Source organism: Arctopsyche grandis, chromosome 5 (assembly GCF_051622035.1).
Source record: "Arctopsyche grandis isolate Sample6627 chromosome 5, ASM5162203v2, whole genome shotgun sequence".
Classification (NCBI taxonomy): domain Eukaryota; kingdom Metazoa; phylum Arthropoda; class Insecta; order Trichoptera; family Hydropsychidae; genus Arctopsyche; species Arctopsyche grandis.
In genome coordinates, this window is record NC_135359.1 from 5,228,564 (window position 1) to 5,249,995 (window position 21,432).

Sequence of the window (21,432 nt, forward strand, 5' to 3'; positions counted from 1 at the left end):
TAATGAAACATCCAAGGTAACTTTGAGAGGTGTACCCATCCGAAAATATGCCTGTGATAACGTTATCTTCAGGATAAGTTGTGATCTTATACATTTATTTTACGTACACAATACAATTTTTTTTTGGTCATTTTTCACTATTAGTATTCGGTTTATTTCATATTTTTTTGTGTATGTGTTCACAAATTATGATTTTTCTGTTGATGGAATTTTTATAAAAATTAGTATTAGTCGATTTAAATTTTAAAGTTGAAATTAAACCTTTTAAATGATAAAATTATTCGTAAATTGTTCTTTTTTTTATATACAGTCAACATTTATTTTTTTGGATCTACTACATATGTATAATTGTGGATTTTTTTTTTTTTATTCATAAACTGCTTTTTAATTATAAATATTAATTTTTGTAATATTGATGCATCCATTTCAATTCTTTATTCTACTACACACATATCTGGATTTTTTCAAGTAGTGTTCTGTTATATATAGACATTTTTTTTTTGTGTAGAAGTTATAGTTATATATATATATTTGGAATTTTGGAATCTGAATCCTCTATGGATGCTGACTGTATATAAAATGTGTTTCACATATATTAGGTATTCACACACACACACACACACATACATTTGCTTTGATGAATGTGTATGTAAGGTTTTTCTTTATTTAAACCCTCAAATCTTCCGACAGTGAAATTTAAAATAACTTTGGTTCAGCTATCTACATTTCCCAGTTTTATAATTCAACAACCATTCACTCGATTTAAATCCTAATATTTTAATTTAGTATTATATGTGTATATGAATACCAGTGCTTTATCGGCAAGGGGTTTTAATACGATATGTCGATTTGTGTAGAACGTGAATATTAATTTACGGTGTAAAAGCGTCCAAAATATTGTGGGGGTTCTCGAAATATCCATACAAATCTCTGCTCCGCTGTATCGATTCGGCTCCGGAGCTGATATTCTTTTGCTAAATACATTCCCAGTGATAATATACTCGATTGATTACATCTGATGAATATTCGAGTTGATACGGTGCTTTTATATGAGCCCTTTCTGCATATATACGTACTTTCGTAGATTACGAGGCCCTTTCTTTGGCATGTTAATGTTTAGATTTTTAAAAATCTTTCTAGGGATGATGTCGTCTTTGAAACCACGCTAGATTCACTCTGGAACATTTAACTTTTAAGTATTTTCAGCTCGTTCACGTATGTGAGTCGATGAGCTGTGGCAACAAATTGCAATAATTTTGATTCAGGGTTATTATTTTTTTTTTATAGTTTTCTCGGTCGTATCTGTAATGTTTGGATTGATTTTTCGATTAGAATTCGGCGCCGTTCACATTTTCGATCGTCGTTACGGCATGTTGTCAAAGTGTATAAACTCAAAGGCAGTGATATTTGTTTGCACTTTTTTTTTTTTTTTTTTAATTATATGAGAAGTAATCTGATTGGTGTATGTATGTATATATATAAGTTATTTTTCTTTCGATATGAGAAGGAAGTGAAATCCACCATTTTAATTTTTACCTATCTTTAAGATGATTGACACGATATGTAAGGTCATTTGTACACTGTTCGGTTATTATTAGATATCGGAATTGTTAATGTAATAGACAGTAGTATTAGAAATGTCTCTCGTGACGATGAGACGGCTTTTGTGGTTGTCGTCAAAGTAAAACCTGTAATTTTGTCGAATCTATTGAGAGACGTTTTGGAATTGTTAGACTCCGGTATCGGACGAACTGTGCACAAATGGCCTGGGTGTGTTATATACATGTGTGTGTGTATATATATATATATATATATATATATATATATATATATATATATATATATATATATATATATATATATATATATATATATATATATATACATATGTGTATATGTATTTACATGTGCACATCTTTACACGGTACGGATTTGACGTACTCGGAGTATATAAAGATGATATATACATTGCTACAATTAATTTAGGATTCAATTAAAGGGTTTTATTGGCATATAATGCTTTGTTTATGTTTGTTATGTCATTGATTTTTTTTTATAGTAGTAACAAATGCCTAGTGAGTATTCGTATTATTATATATATTTTATTATTTTTCTTGGATTAATTTAAAGATATGTTTTTTTTGTTTTCTTCGTGGAAATGTGATTATATTTACGGTATTAAGACCATTCGTAAAGTAAAATATTCCATTCAGTTTGTCAACAGAAATTTTATGTACACTATATATATTTTTGGGTTTTTTTCAGACCTTTTTGGCCTATGCAAATTAAATGATGTTGTCAAATTGATTGGCCTTAGTCTATTGGCCTTTTAATATTTACGAATTTACTGCCAAATTTCAGTTTCTAGTTTTTAATATACTATTTTAAATGATGAAGTCTATTTACACAGTCACTATATTTATGCAGTGATTATGGTTATATTGTTTTATGTATATAAAGAAGAATATTTTACCTGCCAGAAATTATTAACACAATTTAGTTTTAGAAATTACGGTCGATTTGCAAATGGTGCGTACGCTTACGCGTGGCATCACCTCGGGAAGTGCACTTGCATGAATGTTCACACACACACTGTTTGAGGCGAGCACCTTTGCAAATGGAGCAAAGACAAATACAAAAAAATTAAAATATTAACAAATATTCAAAAGAAATAAAAAAACTTACATATATATGTATCGAATATATTGATATACTTGAAAGACTCTGCCCAAAATATTATTTTTGTTATACTTGTATATGTAGCCACTGTCTTAAAGGTTAGTTAGTTATCTTTTTTAGTTTCAGTGGTGTGTAATTTTGAAAAAAAAGAACGTATTTATTAGTATATATATATGCATATTTTTCTCCAGTGATTTGACAACTTCAATTCTTTGTTTTTTTTTTGTTGTTGTTTATAATTTTTTTTTAATCTACCATCATAAGGTATTTCATTCATTGCTGTGTATATGTATGTATTTTTTTTTCATTGAATTATGACAATTTGTAGGAATGTGTAATGATATATATGTGTGTATGTAATTTATTGCGATGATGTGTTACGGTTTTTGATGATTTTTACAAGTCATTATTAAGTGTGTACAAAATTTTCATTGAAAAGTGAGTGTATATTATTACTACTACTACATAGAGGAGATGCCTATTGTTTTATTATGTCAAATTTTTGTAATCGGTCGTGCGAAAAAGAGAATAGATTGATTGACATGTTTTAGTTTAGTCATATGATTGATACACTACGAACAATTTTCATGACCTTATTACATATTCAAATATATATATATATATATATATATATATATATATATATATATATATATATATATATATATATATATATATACATATATGTATATATATATATATACATATACATACATATAGTACACATTAGTAACGTGTAGTCATGACATTACACTGCTTAAAAAATCTTTGCTCTTTCAAAAAAAAAAAAAAAATTAAAAATAAAGATACTCAGATTTACACGTATCTTGAAATTGATAATATATACAATTTTTTTTTTGTTATTTATAAATAAAAAATTTACTAATGTCATACATCTAGTGATTTGTTTTTTTTTTTTTTACATTAACTGCCTCGAAGGTTATATATATATATATATGTATAAACATATATACTTTTATAAAATTATTTAAGGTCTTTTTCTAATCACTAAGTGAACGTGCCCTCACAAAATTTTCAGCAATAAATTATAAATTTTACTATTGTATACATATTGAATCAGTTCATCATTCCATAATTTTTAATGGAATGAGCAAGTGCACAAGTCTTATGAACGTCAGTGGAGCGAAGGCTATATGTCTTTTTGTGCATCTGCACAACAGTCGTTTCAGCCTGAAGGGCTCGTGTCTTCCTTGTTGTTGAAGGTTGGAATGGAAGATATCCTATTCCCAGAATTATTTTAAATACGCACTAAAATAATTTCCATACATATTTAAATATATATATGTATATTTTTTTCAATATTCCTTCAGTATTTATCAAGGTTTTTGAAAATATTTATTATTATATTGTAGGCATTTAGCATGTGTAAGATGGTTAAAATTTGGTGAGGCAAGTATATATATATATATATATATATATATATATATATATATATATATATATATATATATATATATATATATATATGTATATATATATATATATATATATATATATATATATATATATATTTACTGAAAGCTTTTGCAAGCGACTCTATTTAACGCGGTGTGAGGCTGGCCGACAGGTTGTGTGTCCACGTAGAGTCCATATTTATCGCCATCTGATATACATATGTATATATACATTTCCTTGTAATTGCAATAATTTATACAACCACGATATACCAAAATCTAAAACTGCAATCGGTTTCATTGCAAATGGATACTTAAAAAAACGGTGGAAAATGTTCTATTTAACAATAATCGGTTCTTATCTCTTTAAGTAAAAATGGTTGTGAGCTATTTCCCATTGGATTCTTTTAGAGCCATGTTATGTGCTTTTGCAATAATATCACAATTCAGATTTAGGCTTTTAAATTAAAGAATATATTAATTGTTGATCTAATATGAAAATTTAATATATGATATAAATATACATTATTATGATGTTATTATGTATTTTGTCAAGTGTATAAATTGCATTCCACATTTTAAGCATCGAGTTCAGGCCCCTACACCCTGACTTTTTTTTTTTTTGTATTTTATTTTGCATAGCAAATGAGATATTTTTGTAGGGTATTTTTAGCCATCACCTGTATATCATTTTTCCTTTTAGTCAGTACAAGTACAAATATTTTACTACACAAGTCTAAGATTATTGGTATTTACTTATTTATAGTCGACGTACGTTTGAGTGTGTGTTTTCATTGTTATCTCGGGTTAGGTGAGAAAGTAAATGCTTCACGAGGTGGTCACATGTTCTCACATGTCAGGACACACTTAGCAGCTTTTTTTGAATTCAAAATACTTATTTCGTTTAAGGGCAATAATTATTTCTCGAGCTCGTCGTAGGGCTTTAACGTATAAGGTTTGATTTGTTTAATGTTGAATATTTGAAAGATTTGTTTTTGTGATTTTTCATTATTAACATATCAAATATCCTCGTGTATTATATATATATTCACCCTGGCCACAGGTTGTCCTTCTATTCTCTACACATTACATGTTATATATATATATACATATATAAATATATATATATATATATATATATACATATATATATATACATATACATATACATATAATGTAGTCACGTAGATATGCTCTATACATAACATACTTACGTGCATATATATGTATTAAACATTGTGTGTGTATACATATGCATATATATATATATATATATATATATATATATATATATATATATATATATATATATATATATATATATATATATGTTTGTATTTATATTTGAAAATTATGCGTTTTTTAGATTTAAGATTGTCGCTAGTTTTATTATATACACATATTAAACAAAATGTCATGTGCTTTTACATGTCATCTATTTTTTGTGTCAAACTATTATCATTATAATAAAATAAATTTATTGTGTCTTAGCTGTATGAAAACGAATAAAAATATCCAGTATGAATTTTTATATAAATCATAGATTAGTTCATCTCCAAAGATTTTGTTTTAAATGTTTTAGGTACCAACTCATCAGATCAGGGTTTGTCTTTTTTATGGACAAATGCTAGTCTGGTAAATGCATCACATTACATATACGTATATGTGTGTATATATATATATATATGTATCGTATGTATATATATATATATATATATATATATATATATATATATATATATATATATATATATATATATATATATATATATATATATATATATATATATATGTATATATATATATTATTTTGAATAGATGTTAAAATTCTTCATATTAAGTGAGTCGGAGTTTGTCCGCTCTCTATTTTGTATAATGTGTTACGAAATTTAGTGATGTGTTACCAGATTTGTATTTACATATAGTATTTTGTTCGTACGTGTCATATTTGAGCCTTTGTCGATTTTTTGTATAATATATTGTAGATTGTATTTATTATTAAATTAGTTAAGAGCGACGCAACGTCAAAACGAAATGATTGTGAAATTCTAAAAGAAATTGGAATTTTAATCTATACAATTTGATGTTAATCTCGGATTATTAATCTGTTGTATCTTTGTGGGCTGGGCTGATAACTCGCATCTATAATACTGCAATTTATATATATATATATATATATATATATATATATATATATATATATATATATATATATATATATATATATATATATTAATAATGCTAATTATTATGAATAGCAATTGTGAAATGCAGTCAATTTTTTACATACTAAAATACTTTTATTCCTTGCATTTTATTTATACTCTATATATATATATATATATATATTGATAATTTTCTTTTTATTTTTAACAGTTTTGATGATATATTGGAGGAAATTTGCACGTGTGCGCACCCACACACCCCACATACCCCCCACACACACATTACAAACATACACACACCTACATATATACACCTGTTCGAATAGACTAGTATATTTACAAATATTGCCATACGTAAAAGAGTCTCGAGTACTCGGTGTCGGTGAATAGTTGCCCGTCGCAAAAGCTATTCCTTGAGTCATTTTTGAAATCTTCTCTTTAAAAAATCCCACTCAAAATATTTTATCTAAATAATTAATATTTACATACCATATAAATGAATAGTGATTTGTATTTACACGATGCCAAATAAGTCCAACAATATTTGAACATCACAATTTTATTTTGTTCCTAATAAGATATTTCCGCTGTATCTGTGGTAAACTATAATCAAACTTTTGATTATATTGTTTGATATGTAATTAACGTTAGATCTGTAAGGCAGGGTATAAATGTTTAATTTTGATTTTTTTGAATTCAATTATCAATAAATACAGGTTTGTATTACTATTTGTATTATTTTCATATATGCCTTATTTTTGTATTTATTGTCGGTAATATGCATAGATATGTACGTACGGTGAATAATGTCCCCGTGCGTATTATATGTTATTATATATGTATGTATAAGTTTACCTGCGTACATAAGTATACATCCTCCTATGTGTTAATTTAAATCTGTAAATTCTGAATTACACTGTATTCGAAATATATATATATATATGTATACATTAAATATCAACTTTTACTGTTTCTGCTGCAATTTAGCTTGTAGAAGTCAGCTGTTTTTCCGAGGAAATTGAACAATGTGTATGTTAGTGCATGCATGTAGAGGAGTTTTTAAAAAAAAAAGTTGGTTAAAAGTCCTTTTGATAAGATAAAAATTGCATTAACTTTAGCTCCAATTTAGGATTCTCACTCCTCAAATCAGTCACGGTTTAATGTTGAAACACAATATTATATAGGTGGACTATCATCAACGAAACTTTTATGATACTGGATTTAAAACTATTGTGCCTAGATAATAGTCGTTCGTTGGTATCTTTGTGGATATCTCAATTCTAATATCTGTTTTACAATAAATATTTTTGACTATTCGTCAATTAAACGGGTCAGTTAGCATACTCTGCCTAGTTATACATACATACGTATATATGTGTATATACATTTACATGCATCTATATATATATACATATTTATATTTGGCTTACGACTCTATTGAGTGAATCTTGCATGCCCATTTTTGTTTGCAAGAAATCGAAGAGTCTGCCTATTAATTTTATTGCGCTTTTTTGTTCAATTTAATTTATGTTGAGTCATAGCGTTTTTTTAAGTAGTCTATTTTAATTAAGAAATAATTATAAATAATACATTAGCAGGGTTGTATTAAATGCTCCTGCATCTTAAATATTTTTGGAAACTATTGACCTTAAATTGTACTGACTTTATAAATATATTTACTTTCAATAAAGAGGTAAAAACACATCTTTCTTTTTTTAATCCGACCTTTTTGTTTACCTTTTATCATTTAGTTGAGAGGTAAGTATGTTATATGTATGTCCAATTACATTTGGTTTATAAGTTTTGTACTACGTTGCTCGCCGATGAATGCTACCATGGTCAATGCATACCAAAAGAATTAATCATAGTCGAAAACGAATGTCTCACTATGGATTTATCTTCGGAGAAGGATCACAATCAATTGTTTCTTCGATTTATCCCAGTTCATCCTATCGGTGTGCATCCACTATTACAGTTTCCACATGATCAAGTCTTTTTGTTGGATTGATTTCTACTTCTAGAGAGAATAATTGAATTGACTTTTGATTTTTATTCGTCATACTATTGATAATCAGACAAGTCTATGATACGGCCTGTTTGGAACAGCTTTGATTTTCCTCAATTGAAGAACCAAATACGGAAGTGCTATCATGAAAATCAATCGGTACAACTTCTTCAATTACAACTAAAATACTTCAATTACAACTAAAATACTTCAATTGACAGGCTGAAAACCAGACTGGTACAAGTGACATTTTTAAAAACCGCTGGTTTAAGTGCTAAAATAATAGCATTTCATATATGCTATTATTTTAGCATTTAAACCAGATTTTTTTAAAAATGTAACTTGTACCAGTCTGGTTTTCAGCCCGTCAATTACAATTAAAATACTTCAATTACAACTAAAATACTGAAACCTGGTATCCGCGGTATGCACTTCTCAATATATGTAAGACCATGAAAACATTTTTGACAACCTGAATTAAGAATGATTTTAAATTGGCTGGCAAATGATAATTTTGCTAATGCAGAACCCTTATTTGGAATCATTACTTCGGGCTTTGGTCTATTTTTCAAATCCATATTCTGATGTAAGCGACTACCATGGGCGGACTTAATTGATAGCCCGTGCGAATTTTGCCCTATTTTCGTCAAGCCGAAACAATTTTTCGAGTCTGAATTTCGTCCATGATCTGATGTTCTGGAACCAAGAGAGCCTCTTTCTCCCAAGCTATTGTCTGCCCTCTATTTTCCTCTCCATCATTGTCTGTAGAGGGTGATATCAAGAAACTCCATTTTTTTGAGGCCATTGGAAAGCATTGGAATTTGAATTTGGTCAATTCTTCTAATGCTGAATCCGTATTCGGACGTAGGCGACTACCATGAGTAGACCTCGTTTATGGCCTGTGCGAATTCTGCCCTGTCATGGGTAAGCTGAAACAATTTTTCGAGTCCAAGTACAATCCATGACCTGATGTTCCGGAGCCAAGAGAGCTTCTTTCTCCCGAGCCACCGTTTGCATTCTATTTCCCTTCTATGATTGTTTGTAGAATGCGATATTTGGATATCTTACGGCGCTTTACCGTGTCAAGAAGCTCTCTCTTTTTATGAGGAAGCTGGAGGACTGTTTCACTCCCACGAGATCTTTATCATTCTCCAGTAACACCACATTTCAAAGGACTCTATCCTGTTCAGGCTTGCCGCGAACAGCGTCAATTGGAAAGCATTTAATCTAGATTTTCTTCAAGATTTCTACCAAACAAACAATCTCCCGAATAAAACTGAATCAAATACTGTGGCTATCAAAGACAAGATATACGTATGTATAAAATTAATAACAAATTGATTAAATGCTTAGGATCATCAGCGCGATGGAAATAATCTTGAGACGGGTGGCAGCTTAAATGATAAGGACGACAAACAATTGAAAGACAAATTAAGCTCAAATTATATTTATATGGTCCCTTAATTTACATTTAAATGCATTTGTGTAGAATACATGTGATCATAATTAAATATATATTATTATTTTGATTCATAAACGCAATCTCCCGCAATCCATGTCGACAATACTTTCAAATCCTTATTGAGCATCACAAAATCAGCATCGGCACCGAAAGAAAGAGATCCTTTTTTATTTTCAAGTCCTAACGCTTTTGCAGGGTGTAAAGATGCCGATTCTAGCGCATATTCCAAAGAGCAGCCTAAATGATTAAATGAAAGCTTTTAGAAGAGTATATTTTATATTTAAATGTGTAATATAATAGATTTGTATTTATTTACCAGTCGACTGATGGAATACTTTTACGCAGTAATCAAGAGCTGCCGTGCTGCCGCACAAAGTATCTGTGCCGGCTACGAATGCTTTTCCATTTCTGACGTCTATGTCCATTTGGCCTATGTGGTGACGGCCTTCTTCTAGTCCTAAAGCCGAGATGGCATCGCTCACAAGCACCAAACCTATATTTAAAACAATTTTATTGGTACTTTTTCGAAAATATTACATACAAGTGTTATTCACGAACCGTCTGGATGTGTTTTGTATGCAATTCGTAAAGCTGCTGGATGAGTGTGTGTTCCATCGGCTATAATGCCATAAAATACTTGTCGATTCTCCGGTATGTTAATAGACGCGAGCAAGCCGACTAGTCCAGGATCCCTGTGATGGAACTGAAAATTTGATCATGAGTGTTTAGATTTGATTATGTATGATGATAGATTTTATTGTCGTGGTCTTACCGGAAGCATGGCGTTGAATAGATGCGTGATGAACGTTGCTCCAGAGCATACTGCCTTTTCTCCATCGGCTAGATTGGCCATAGAGTGTCCCAGTGATACTGTAATACCTCTTCGAGTGAGCTCTTCTATCACCTCATGACTATTGGGTAATTCTGGTGCCAATGTTACTATGCCGATGTCGTCCAAACATCCGTAAGTTTCTTGCAATGTGATCATGCCCTATATGAGAATATTCTGATTGTTTAAGAAATGTTAAGTAAAATATATAATAAGTTACAAAAATCTTATACCAAAGATCCATTGTAAAGATTACTGAATCCAGAAAAAAAGTATATTTTAGTATTTTTGAAAGGTGTGTGAAAATATTTTAACGATAATTACTTTTTTCAATTCTTGAATGCATTGAATGGGATGTGCTCCTTTCTTTTCTTTGTTGATAAAAGGTCCTTCTAAATGAATTCCTAGTATGGTGGCACCTTCTTTACCACCTTGCCTCTTTTTTATGTGGGGTAAAACTGCATGGTACGTTTCTGGTGGAGACGTAACCACGGTGGGGCAAAATGAAGTAACTCCATGCTCCAACAATTTTTTGGCTACGGTCGATATGCCGTTCTTCACATGAGTTGTGTTGTAAGAGAAATCTATACCCCAACCACCTGTAAAAATATCAATGGAACGTTCATGTTCATGCTGGTAGATAGCAACATTTCCAATTAGAATATTATTTGAATCTGAACGTTAATATATTAGACTAGTAAATATAGACTGAATAGTCTTTAACCCTTTGAGTGCTGACGTCTATTCTGTTGAAAGCCCACCACGCTGAAAATTTCCAACTAGAATTATTTAGAAATCCAATAGAAAGCAGGTATAAAATTTGTAGCTAATCCAAACAAACCCTAGATAACTACAGCCGAGGATTTCGAGTTTTGTAAAGGTGTGTTTAGAATCTCTAATATGTATATCTTGCAACGATACAAAATAGCCAGCAGCGTGGCTCGGTCGTTAAGCTTCTGCTTAACACTGAGAGGCGCCGAGTTCGATCCCTTGGGCTGACCTCGATTGAAAAGAATTTTTCTGAGTATATCTGTAATGCTGCTGGTCAGACCAGGATTTGTGACTCCTGGTTGATCGTTTCCTATCAGAGTTTGCCAATTTTCTCTGATTTCATTGTTGAAACGATTCCCGATTAAAAATTGGCTAAAAATCCTTCCTACCCACTATGTCACCACTATTTGAGTATGATTAATGTAAATATTACAATAAAAATGTATGTACAATTCATAGATGTCTCGTTAATTGTCGAGTTTAAGTCAGTGTCTCGTAATTTAGCGACTTATGTATATAATAAAAAAAAAAAATGCTGTATTGTTTGTAATTTGGCCAGGAAGGCGCATTGGGGTTTACCTGTAATGCCTTCCTGGTATGAAATAAAATAAATTATTAAATTATTAAAATAAGTCTATTAATGAATATATTTTTCCAAAACTAGTTCCATCTTCTTGATTGTTGTTAAAATGTAATGCTCACAATCTAAATGCCAAGCCACAATCTAAAATACTCAGCAGTTAGGGATTTCCATCAGGTAATTTTGCTTTGGTTAAAAATTCAGAAATTCTGGTGTACACCAGTCTTTATAAACGTTGACAAATGAATGACACGGATTACACGACCCATGTTCAATGCATTTTTTTCAATGCTACTTGGAAAGGCTTAGCGGGTAGTATTCTTGTTTACTTTGTACATGCTAAAAATACAACGCCTATCGGCTTTTTTCAGGCCCACGGACTTGTTGGCAAAACGCCGATCGGCGTTGGTCAGCATTCAAAGGGTTAATTGGTATTATTAAGCTACACTACACTTGGAATAAGATGCCTATATTTGCAGTGTTGTGTCCGATCAAATATCATCGCATGGGTTATGGTATATCAAGTTATTAAATAAAAAAAATTAAAAGAAATGTGACAAAGAAAATTAAAAGAATAGCGCTATTATATATATACATATAAATAAAAAAAAATTAAATAAATAAAAAAATACGATAATCATTTTATATAGCAGGCGAATCAGAATATTCTCCTAGAAAGTGATGAATTATTATGTATACTGAATATTTTACAAATATTGAATATTTTAGTAAAATTGTTATCCATTTGCAGGTTCACAATGGTAGATATGTTCTATTGATAATTGCTAGTAGGATATTTTATTTATTTATTTATTTAATGGAAAATTGCTAATTATAGCATATGTATGACTTTATTTTTAGCACTAATCCAAAGTGGCCAACTAGGGAAAAAGTTACAGTTGTTGTTCAATGTACAGTTCAATTCAAGATGAAATTGAACTATGTATACAGAAAGTTAAATATAAGAATGGATATAAAAAAAAATGTATTTGTTGTAGTTGTCACTGTTTTGTTTGTTTATACAATGAAACCATAACACTAGACAAGTTCATTGACAGTACAATTATTTTTTCTTACTTTTGAAATAATAAAACTACAAAAGAAAGATAAAAAAGATTAATTGAAAAACAACTATTTGTAGTATATTTTTACACAAATTGATTACAAATGCCACATATGTAAGTACATTAAGTACAATACTTAAACTTCAATGAGAGTACCATTGAGTTGAAGTTCTATGAATCCTGGCGCTATCATGGCTCCATTGCAATCCACAGTATGTACGGCTTGGTTCTTCTCCACGTAGAATACTACTTCTGGGTCGACGACCAGGCCGCCTCTGACCCAGAGGTCCTCTCGGATCAACTTATGGTCCCGGAGGATGTGGCAGTTGGTGAGTCGCCGCAGACGTTGTCGATTCTCGTCACCTGCCATCGCTAATTATCGACAGAACACCTGATGTCGAGTGGAGAAGTGCGAACGCTGGGTGGGTGACAGTAAAACTGACAGTAGACTGCTCCCACCCACCCACTGGTTTCAGAGATAGCGTACTTTGGCGCACGAACCGGTCATTTTAAATATTCAATTAGTGCTCTTTGCATTTGCATCACGTCTATTTTGTGAATTACTCACGTATCAATACCGACTTTGTATCTATGATATAAACATATATTTGAATGTATGTTTATATCATAGATACATAATATATTTTCTTTTGTGTTTACAAATATGAAAGTGTGTGATGTTTGTCCGGAGTAAAATTTACTATACTAAATTTTAAGCAGGGCCGCGCCTACCGTTTGTAAAAATGTGTGCATCGCACACAGGCGGCCGAAATATAAAGGCGGCTGAAAGAAATGAGAGTCGAAAAAATTATATTCCTTAAAAAATACGAAACAAGACATCGTACTTTTTAAAATGCATTTAGGTTGTCTTGTTGTATTCTTTTGGATTGCTGTTGCAAGTTACAACGTGTAACACACCCGAACTATAATTCGGGGAAATAACGGGATAGCAGGTATAGCTTCGGTCTACATAGAGCTAGGTCTTTTATGTTCTATTATTCTTGCGACTGCCAGATGTATTTCTTTAAGGATGTTGAGTATTGGTTAGTCGTTTTCAAGTTATAATGAACTTGAAAACGTTTAGTCTCTCTTGTCGTCTGGTCCTGTTCAGAACAAAACATTTTGATTTTCTGTCTGTTTTTCTGGTTAATTTTTATTGTGATGAAAATTTTCAACGCCATATTTCTCACACAATATTTTTTTATTTATTTTTTTTAATATGATTTATAAAAATGTTGATAAAGTTAAATAGCGGCCGATTTAAGTTTTAAGCGTTAAAAATAAGCACGGCGTCACTAAGTTTAAAATGATAATCATGGATAATGTTGCGTATGGGTGGGTGGAGGATTCAAGTAAAAGGCCAAAGTCGTGTCACAGCATTTATTGGTGATTAAGGAGATACACGCACTGTCAATGCTCCGTCCAGAATGTCTTGATATCGCCTAAGTACCACCTTATAACGGGTTGGTCGCTCAAGGCATCTTCAACGTCCGGTTACTTCCCTATTGTTTAGGCATGTACCCGGGTATGTATTCCCACGACACTCAGTCCCACGGTATCGGTCACTTCTGCGAAGGGACCAATAACGGCCACTTTGGTGGCCATTGTTTAGCCTACATGCACTTAGAGTCTAGAGATAATTCTTGAAACCAATTATAACGGTCACACAGTCTCTGGGATTCTTCTCGGCCTAATCCGATTGCAACTACTCGGCGGTGTACGTAACAATAGTATTAATTTGCTTATTTACATAATATATTTTTTCCTTTGCAACATGTAATCATATCATCATCTACATCCATTCACCATAAACTGCTGGATGAAGGCCTCTCCAACACGCTTCCACTCGTGTCTGTTTTGCGCAACTCTCGTCCATTTCACTCCACTCATTTTCATAATTTCGTCCACCCATCTTTCCTGCGGTCTTCCTTTTACCCTTTTGTATTCTCTCGGATACCATTTTAGAATTTCCTTTGTCCACCTTTCGTCCATTCTTCTAATCACGTGGCTCGTCCATTGCCATTTCAATCTCTTCACTCTATCCACTATATCCACAATCCTAGTCATACTTCTCACCCACCTATTCCGTTTCCTGTCTTTCCTCGTTATGCCAAGCATACAATTGTCTATACTTTTTTGAGTGCATTGGACTTTGAGTAGCAAGTTATCATATAATTTGTAATAAATTCATATACTTTGCTATTCAGTGCTTAATTGTTGGCCACTTAAAATTTAAAATTGTTTAATAAGTAACATACACTTTTTTAAATAACATATCATACATAGGTACTATTTAATTTCTTATTACTAATAACTTTTTCTTATCATTTTTTCTAAAAAAAAATATAAAACAAATCGATTAATGTAATTTGAATTCTATTCGTTATTTAAAATTTCAGTTATCCTTATTTTTCACATTTTTCCAATTTTCATTTGAAAATCGTTGTCGACCCCTGTTGTAGGTAATTTTTCTATTCGCTTTTTGTAGATATATACAACATGTTCATATCAAATAATGCTACATACTACACTATAATTCTAATTACCTCTTCAAAGTTAATTAAAAATGTTTCCATTCCTTCATCAGCTTAACAATTATGAAATAAAATGAATTTATTCCATTTTTTCCATTCTTAATTGAAATTTTCAGTCTTATCAAGTATTGGGTTATCAAAAATGTTGTACTATTGATTGTTGTGTGCCGAGTTAGGCAATTACAAGTGCGACACCCAGAACAAGATAAATTTCAACCAGACATGGATGAGTAGTGAAGTGTGATAATGAATTTGTTTCAGATCAATCCAGATTTTTAATATTGCATACATATGAATATATTTTGCAGAAAAGATTATTAAAAATACACTTTTTCAAGTAAATACAATGCGTTGGTGTTTAATGGTTTTTGGGAGATTAAATACATAGGTTTTGAGGATTATGGGCCGATAACAACAGTGAGATATGGACATCAATTTTTCATACCTTGCATATTTTATTGTTTGTCACTTTGTACATAATACCAGTAGTTGACACAATATTTTTTTCCCTATATAAAAAATCGATGAATAGTTACGACTAACATCAGTTTTTTAAGTAAAATTTTTAATACTTGTTTGGGAAATGCTGTGACAAAAAACGTCTACAGTGAAAATTGGGTATTTCTCGATTCAATGTAAATGATTTTTTTTCAAAATATTTTATTATCAAGGGAAGAGTTCCTTTATATGTACACGTATTTACATATATATTATATACAATATATATTTAACGTAAGAGGTTTCGTATTACAGCGTTTTCCTGGAATCTTTCGGTAGCGCTGGCATATTAGAGGAGTACCGAAATTTTATCATTAAAAATGAGGCTTCAATTTGATTTTAAAACATTTTCCCATATTTTAACGTTCAAGTTGCGAATGTTTTACATTTTATAATGATGTTATTTCACTTCATATATGGAACACTCCCTATAATTTATATTGTATAATAAAAATGTATAATTATAAGTAATATAAATTATTATGATAAATTTATTATTCGACGATACTGTTAATTATTTGGCCATAACATAAGATTAGTCAACAACATGTATTATGCTTACATATATATGTATGTATGTATTTTGACTTTATAATTACATACATATGTTGCATAGGGGTGAGTTCAGGATCCAAATCAAAGGTCAAAGTCACTTCACAGCATTTATTTAACGATTCAGGAGGTCCACACGGAACCACCGCTTACTCCGGATTATCTGATCTACTAAAGATACCTCCTTATAAAGGACAAATTGAAAAGCATAGCCCCTCTGATCCGTTAGGGCAGAGCATCGTAACCTGTGCACCGCGGTAATATGTGTTCTCCAAACAGCACTTCGGCCTAACGCGTGCGAGTGAGATCGCGTGTGAGGGAGAAAACCGATGTTAGTTAGTGTTTTGTCCCTATGCATATACGGAATAACTAGCGACTGCCGATGAAGTACATATGTACAAACTGACAAACTCTACGAGTCGTAAACAATGTGTGCCGCGAATATCCAAAGGTTACGATGCTCTGCGTTAGGGTGTCTGTTGTCTATGCATTTAAAGGTCTACCCTGGCGTATCTACATATTTTATTTATTACAATCAATGTACACTCGTCATTACAGATCGCTCCAATGCGACGAGTATACGATAACGGCCAGAATACAACAATACATAGAATACAATACAATACATATGTATTGTTTATGCACGAACTCACCTAGGTCTTTGAGAACTTCAGCGTATCCTTTGTTCGGGCACTTACTGAGTCGCGTTAGCTTAATCCAGGGTATCTATTTTTACATATATATATACACCAGGAGGTTCTAACAGGTAAACCCCAATGCACCTTCCTGACCAATTATAAACATTGCAGCTTTTTTTTACATAAATAGGTGAATTTCTAGATGCTGAAAAACTCGAAATTAACTAGACATCTATGGATTTCAACTTGAACATAAAGTTTATTGTACATAAACCATATTCAAACAGTGGTGACATAATTAGTGGGAAGGATGGTTTTTGAAAATTTAATGGAGGAACCGTTTCAACAATGAAATCAGATAAATTGGCAAACTTTGATAGGAAACGAGCAGAATTAAAGATTATAACCAGGCCAGCTCATGGGATCGAGCCCGGCGACCTCTCTGTGCTTAGCATAAACGCAAACACGGAGCCATGCTGCTGGCTTACTGTCTACGCATAAAACCTTTTAGGTCCTGCCGATCTCTATCATGTTCCCACGTAACAATTATATATGCAACAGCCCAATTCCGTGTTTGTTGGTTTGTGGTAATGCTATTAGATACATAACGTGAAATGTGATAAATAAACCAGATCATTTTTTTCCTCCTGGATGCGTCTCGAGCCCGTGAGTCTCCAATACATAACTCCGCTTTTTACGTACACTTTTCTATATGCATAAGAAAAACATTTATTCCCTTTTTAAATGTCTTTTACTATTGCGTTAATTCTTTCAGTTGCTTTTGATCAGCGAAGAAGTAACAAGTGCTTGTATTCAAAGCAGACTTTTTCGTAACATACGTATCTTTAATTATTATCAATTACATAATTTCTGTGTGAAATTATTTTCTTTGCTATAAACTCGAAAATATTTCAGATTTACATACATATTCGAGATACAGTTAAACAAAAAAATAAGTTAGAGGCGTTCGCGAGAGATTTTAATAGTTCTGCCGGTCCTTCGAAATGAAAAAGTATGAAAATTTCAACGTAAGAAGATTTTGATGCAACTATGCTCATATGGTTTAATCAAAAAAAAAGCAGAAGGAATACCAATTACCAATGTGTATGGAAACAGCCAAGTTTTTCCATGAGAAATTAGGATTAGAAGACAACTTCAATGCTTCTTCTGGCTGGTTGACTAGATTTTTTACATACCTCCTTTACGTTTCACTTACGATTACAATTCAGGAAAACGTTTACCTCTTATCCGATCGTTTTCATACTTTGCCATATTGCTCATTTTGGTCATCCAATATAAGTATGTAAATGGAGCCTCCACCATTACGATAGAGATAAAATATCGTATAGCATTTCAGGTCCGAAGATTTTTAATCTCGGTGACAGTTGGTAGTCATTAATTTTATACATAGATGGCGGTAGTAAAAAAAAATATTGGTGTTTTTATTCAAAATAATAATTTTATATACAAATTATACAAGAGGTATGTTTTTAAAAAACTTTTTTTTTTTTTTATATTTTGGCAACACTAGTACTAACGGCCACTTATCTGCTTAACTATAAGCGTTTTTCGTAATAATTAATGAGTATTAAAATTATGAAACAAAAATTTGTGTTGTAAATATGATATTATATTCGAAACCAAGTCAAAATTTGATGATTCGGATTATCCGTGTCTTTCAATTATCCGTGCCCTTCCTTGGACATCATCAGCACGAATAATTTAGAGTGTACTCTATATGTATTATATAGGTATATACGAATGTATAGTCAGTTCAATGCATAGTTAGAATTGGGTAGGCTTTCTCGGGCGGACGGAACATAGTGAGATTTACTAAACATTGATTCAGATTATTTTGAGGAAATTCAAATACGACGATTTACATAGAAAGTGTAGTTTTTCCGAGTTGAAGCACGAGAGCGCGATAAAAATGTAATTTAGGAGGAGGGAGTGGGCACAAGGTCAAGGGTCTCTCGATCCCCCGATGATGATTTCCCTTGCAGCGAACGGAGCAATGTTCGACTATGGGACCACCCTCTCTGAATACAAAAGAGTGGTGGGTGTGCTCGTCGGATGCAAAAGGCCCCGATAAATGGGACGATCGGCGAGATTAGAAACTGAGGCCTGGTATATACCAGCCCTGATCGATAGGCCATTTCCCTTTATTTTGCCGCTCCCCTGTAATGTAATGTAATGCAGTAAGTGTCGTCATGAGATCAAAACCCTCCCAGAGGCGCTTTTCGTCGCAGACACTTTCAACGATGATAATTATGTCAAGTAAAAGGTCACAAGCATGCAAGCTATACACACATTAATTTATTTTAAATAGATATTTAAATTTGGGGTAAATATGGTGGGTGTCATTTATTCTAAAGAATCAAACTGCATATAATGGAATGCCTTGGAACAATTAACATTGATTTTGAATTGACTATTTCAATATGTATGAAGAAGAAAGTTTTTCAAAAATGTATTTTGCCAGTTATAATATTTATTTAATGAAAAATTTCAAAAATTTCAACAGGCCTTAGATGTAGAAGTTTATAAAAACAAAGAATAAATATAAAAAATAACATCTGAGCCCAATTATACATTTTTACAAAATATATAATATATATAAATATATCTAGTACATATAGACAAACAAATGAGAAAGAAAAGAATAAAAAATAAAATATAACTAAAAAGGACAATGCATAATTAAACATAAAGTGATATATATATATATATATATATATATATATATATATATATATATATATATATATATATATATATATATATATATATATATATATATATATATATATATATATATATATATATATATATATATATGAGGTTCGGTCTTTCGTGTCATGCGGGGAAGACGTGCTTCTGCGTTCTTCCCGCTATTACTCGCTTAAACCCGGCTATTGCACGAAATTTAACTTAACCATCTAATCACTTATTTTACTAATTGCATCCTAGTATAATTTAAGTGTAAAAATAAACAGCAAATCAGTCGTAAAAAGCGGTTTTATATCAGTTATTTCGAAAAATTTTGTGCTAATTTTTGTGTCAAATCGGTGTCAAACGAGATACATCTCCCTACCTGAATACAAAAAAAGGGTCCTTCGCCAGTCAAGTCGGTCCCACAGAAGCAATAAATCTTCCACATAATTGCTTCCAGCCAAAAATCTTTAACGAACTTTACTTAATAGAATAATAGCAAACAGAAACGGTGTTTCCCAACTGTCTATCAGTTCTTTTTCATATTTAAATTATATTAAAGCAATTCGTGTAATTTTATATTCTTTACTAAAGTTATTATTAAAATATTAAATTGCAAACCGCACTCACATATATAAATCCGTTGTCTCCAAAGAGGCGTCTCGCGATAAAGATCTGTAAAAAAGTAGTATAACAATTGCTAATCTATTATTATCATAACTAACTACTTTCACTTACAAAGTAACCCTGTTAAATGGCATGTAATAACTCATAAGTGATCCAAGTGATACCTAGGATGACTATCTGTCATAGCTGACCACAGAGAAGAGTCTATGGCGGTAAGAACTCACTCCTTGAATGGAAATCTCTCTCAAGTACCGCCTTTTTCTCAACACATCTTGGATAAATGCGAGAAAAATAATATCCAAACCTCCAACAAGGTAAGAGTGACGATGGATGATAGCTTAGCTAATAGAAACCTGTATTTAGCCACGTACAATGTAAGAACGTTATCGAGTGAAGGAAGTGTGCTTGCATTAGAGAATGAACTAGAAAGTATCAAATGGGATTTAGTAGGACTTAGCGAAGTAAGACGAAAACAGGAAAACCAAATAATCCTAAAAAGTGGTAACTGTCTCTACTGGAGAGGGCTACCAAATGGTAGAATAGGAGGAGTAGGGTTTCTTATCAATAAGAGAATAGAAAGAAATATTATAGAAATAAACGACATATCGGAACGTATATGCTATGTAGTATTAAGAATCTCGAGCAGGTACACTTGTCAAATCTTCCAAGTGTACGCCCCCACATCTAGCCACCCAGACGAGGAAATAGAAGACTTCTACGAAAAACTACAGGGCGCATACGATAATAGCCGCCACCACTTTAAAATAATCATGGGCGACTTTAACGCAAAAATAGGACAAAAGGCAAACACAGAAAGAGCAGTAGGCAATTTTGGTACCGGCCAAAGAAACGACAGAGGCGATCGCCTCATAGAATTCGCAGAACACAACAGGCTCTTCAT

General features: G+C 31.6%; 1 protein-coding gene across 1 annotated transcript; it reads right to left on the bottom strand.

The window, feature by feature from the left end:
• Window positions 1–9,689: 9,689 nt before the first annotated feature.
• Window positions 9,690–13,677, bottom strand: LOC143911708 (N-acetylglucosamine-6-phosphate deacetylase). The gene is made up of 6 exons (XM_077430713.1): window positions 13,127–13,677; window positions 10,880–11,154; window positions 10,499–10,717; window positions 10,285–10,429; window positions 10,043–10,219; window positions 9,690–9,963 (listed from the first exon to the last, which is right to left on the bottom strand). The coding sequence occupies exons 1-6, from the start codon at window positions 13,338–13,340 to the stop codon at window positions 9,785–9,787; spliced, it is 1,209 nt and encodes a 402-aa protein (XP_077286839.1). The 5' UTR covers window positions 13,341–13,677; the 3' UTR covers window positions 9,690–9,784.
• Between the last annotated feature and the right edge of the window lie 7,755 nt (window positions 13,678–21,432).

Coding starts and splice junctions, on each gene's coding strand:
- LOC143911708 (XM_077430713.1), bottom strand. CDS start 13,340: ATGGCAGGTGACGAGAATCGACAACGTCTGCGGCGACTCACCAACTGC. Junction 10,718..10,879: donor GCATTCAAGAATTGAAAAAA/GTAATTATCGTT, acceptor ATTCTCATATAG/GGCATGATCACATTGCAAGA. Junction 9,964..10,042: donor AGTATTCCATCAGTCGACTG/GTAAATAAATAC, acceptor TTAATCATTTAG/GCTGCTCTTTGGAATATGCG.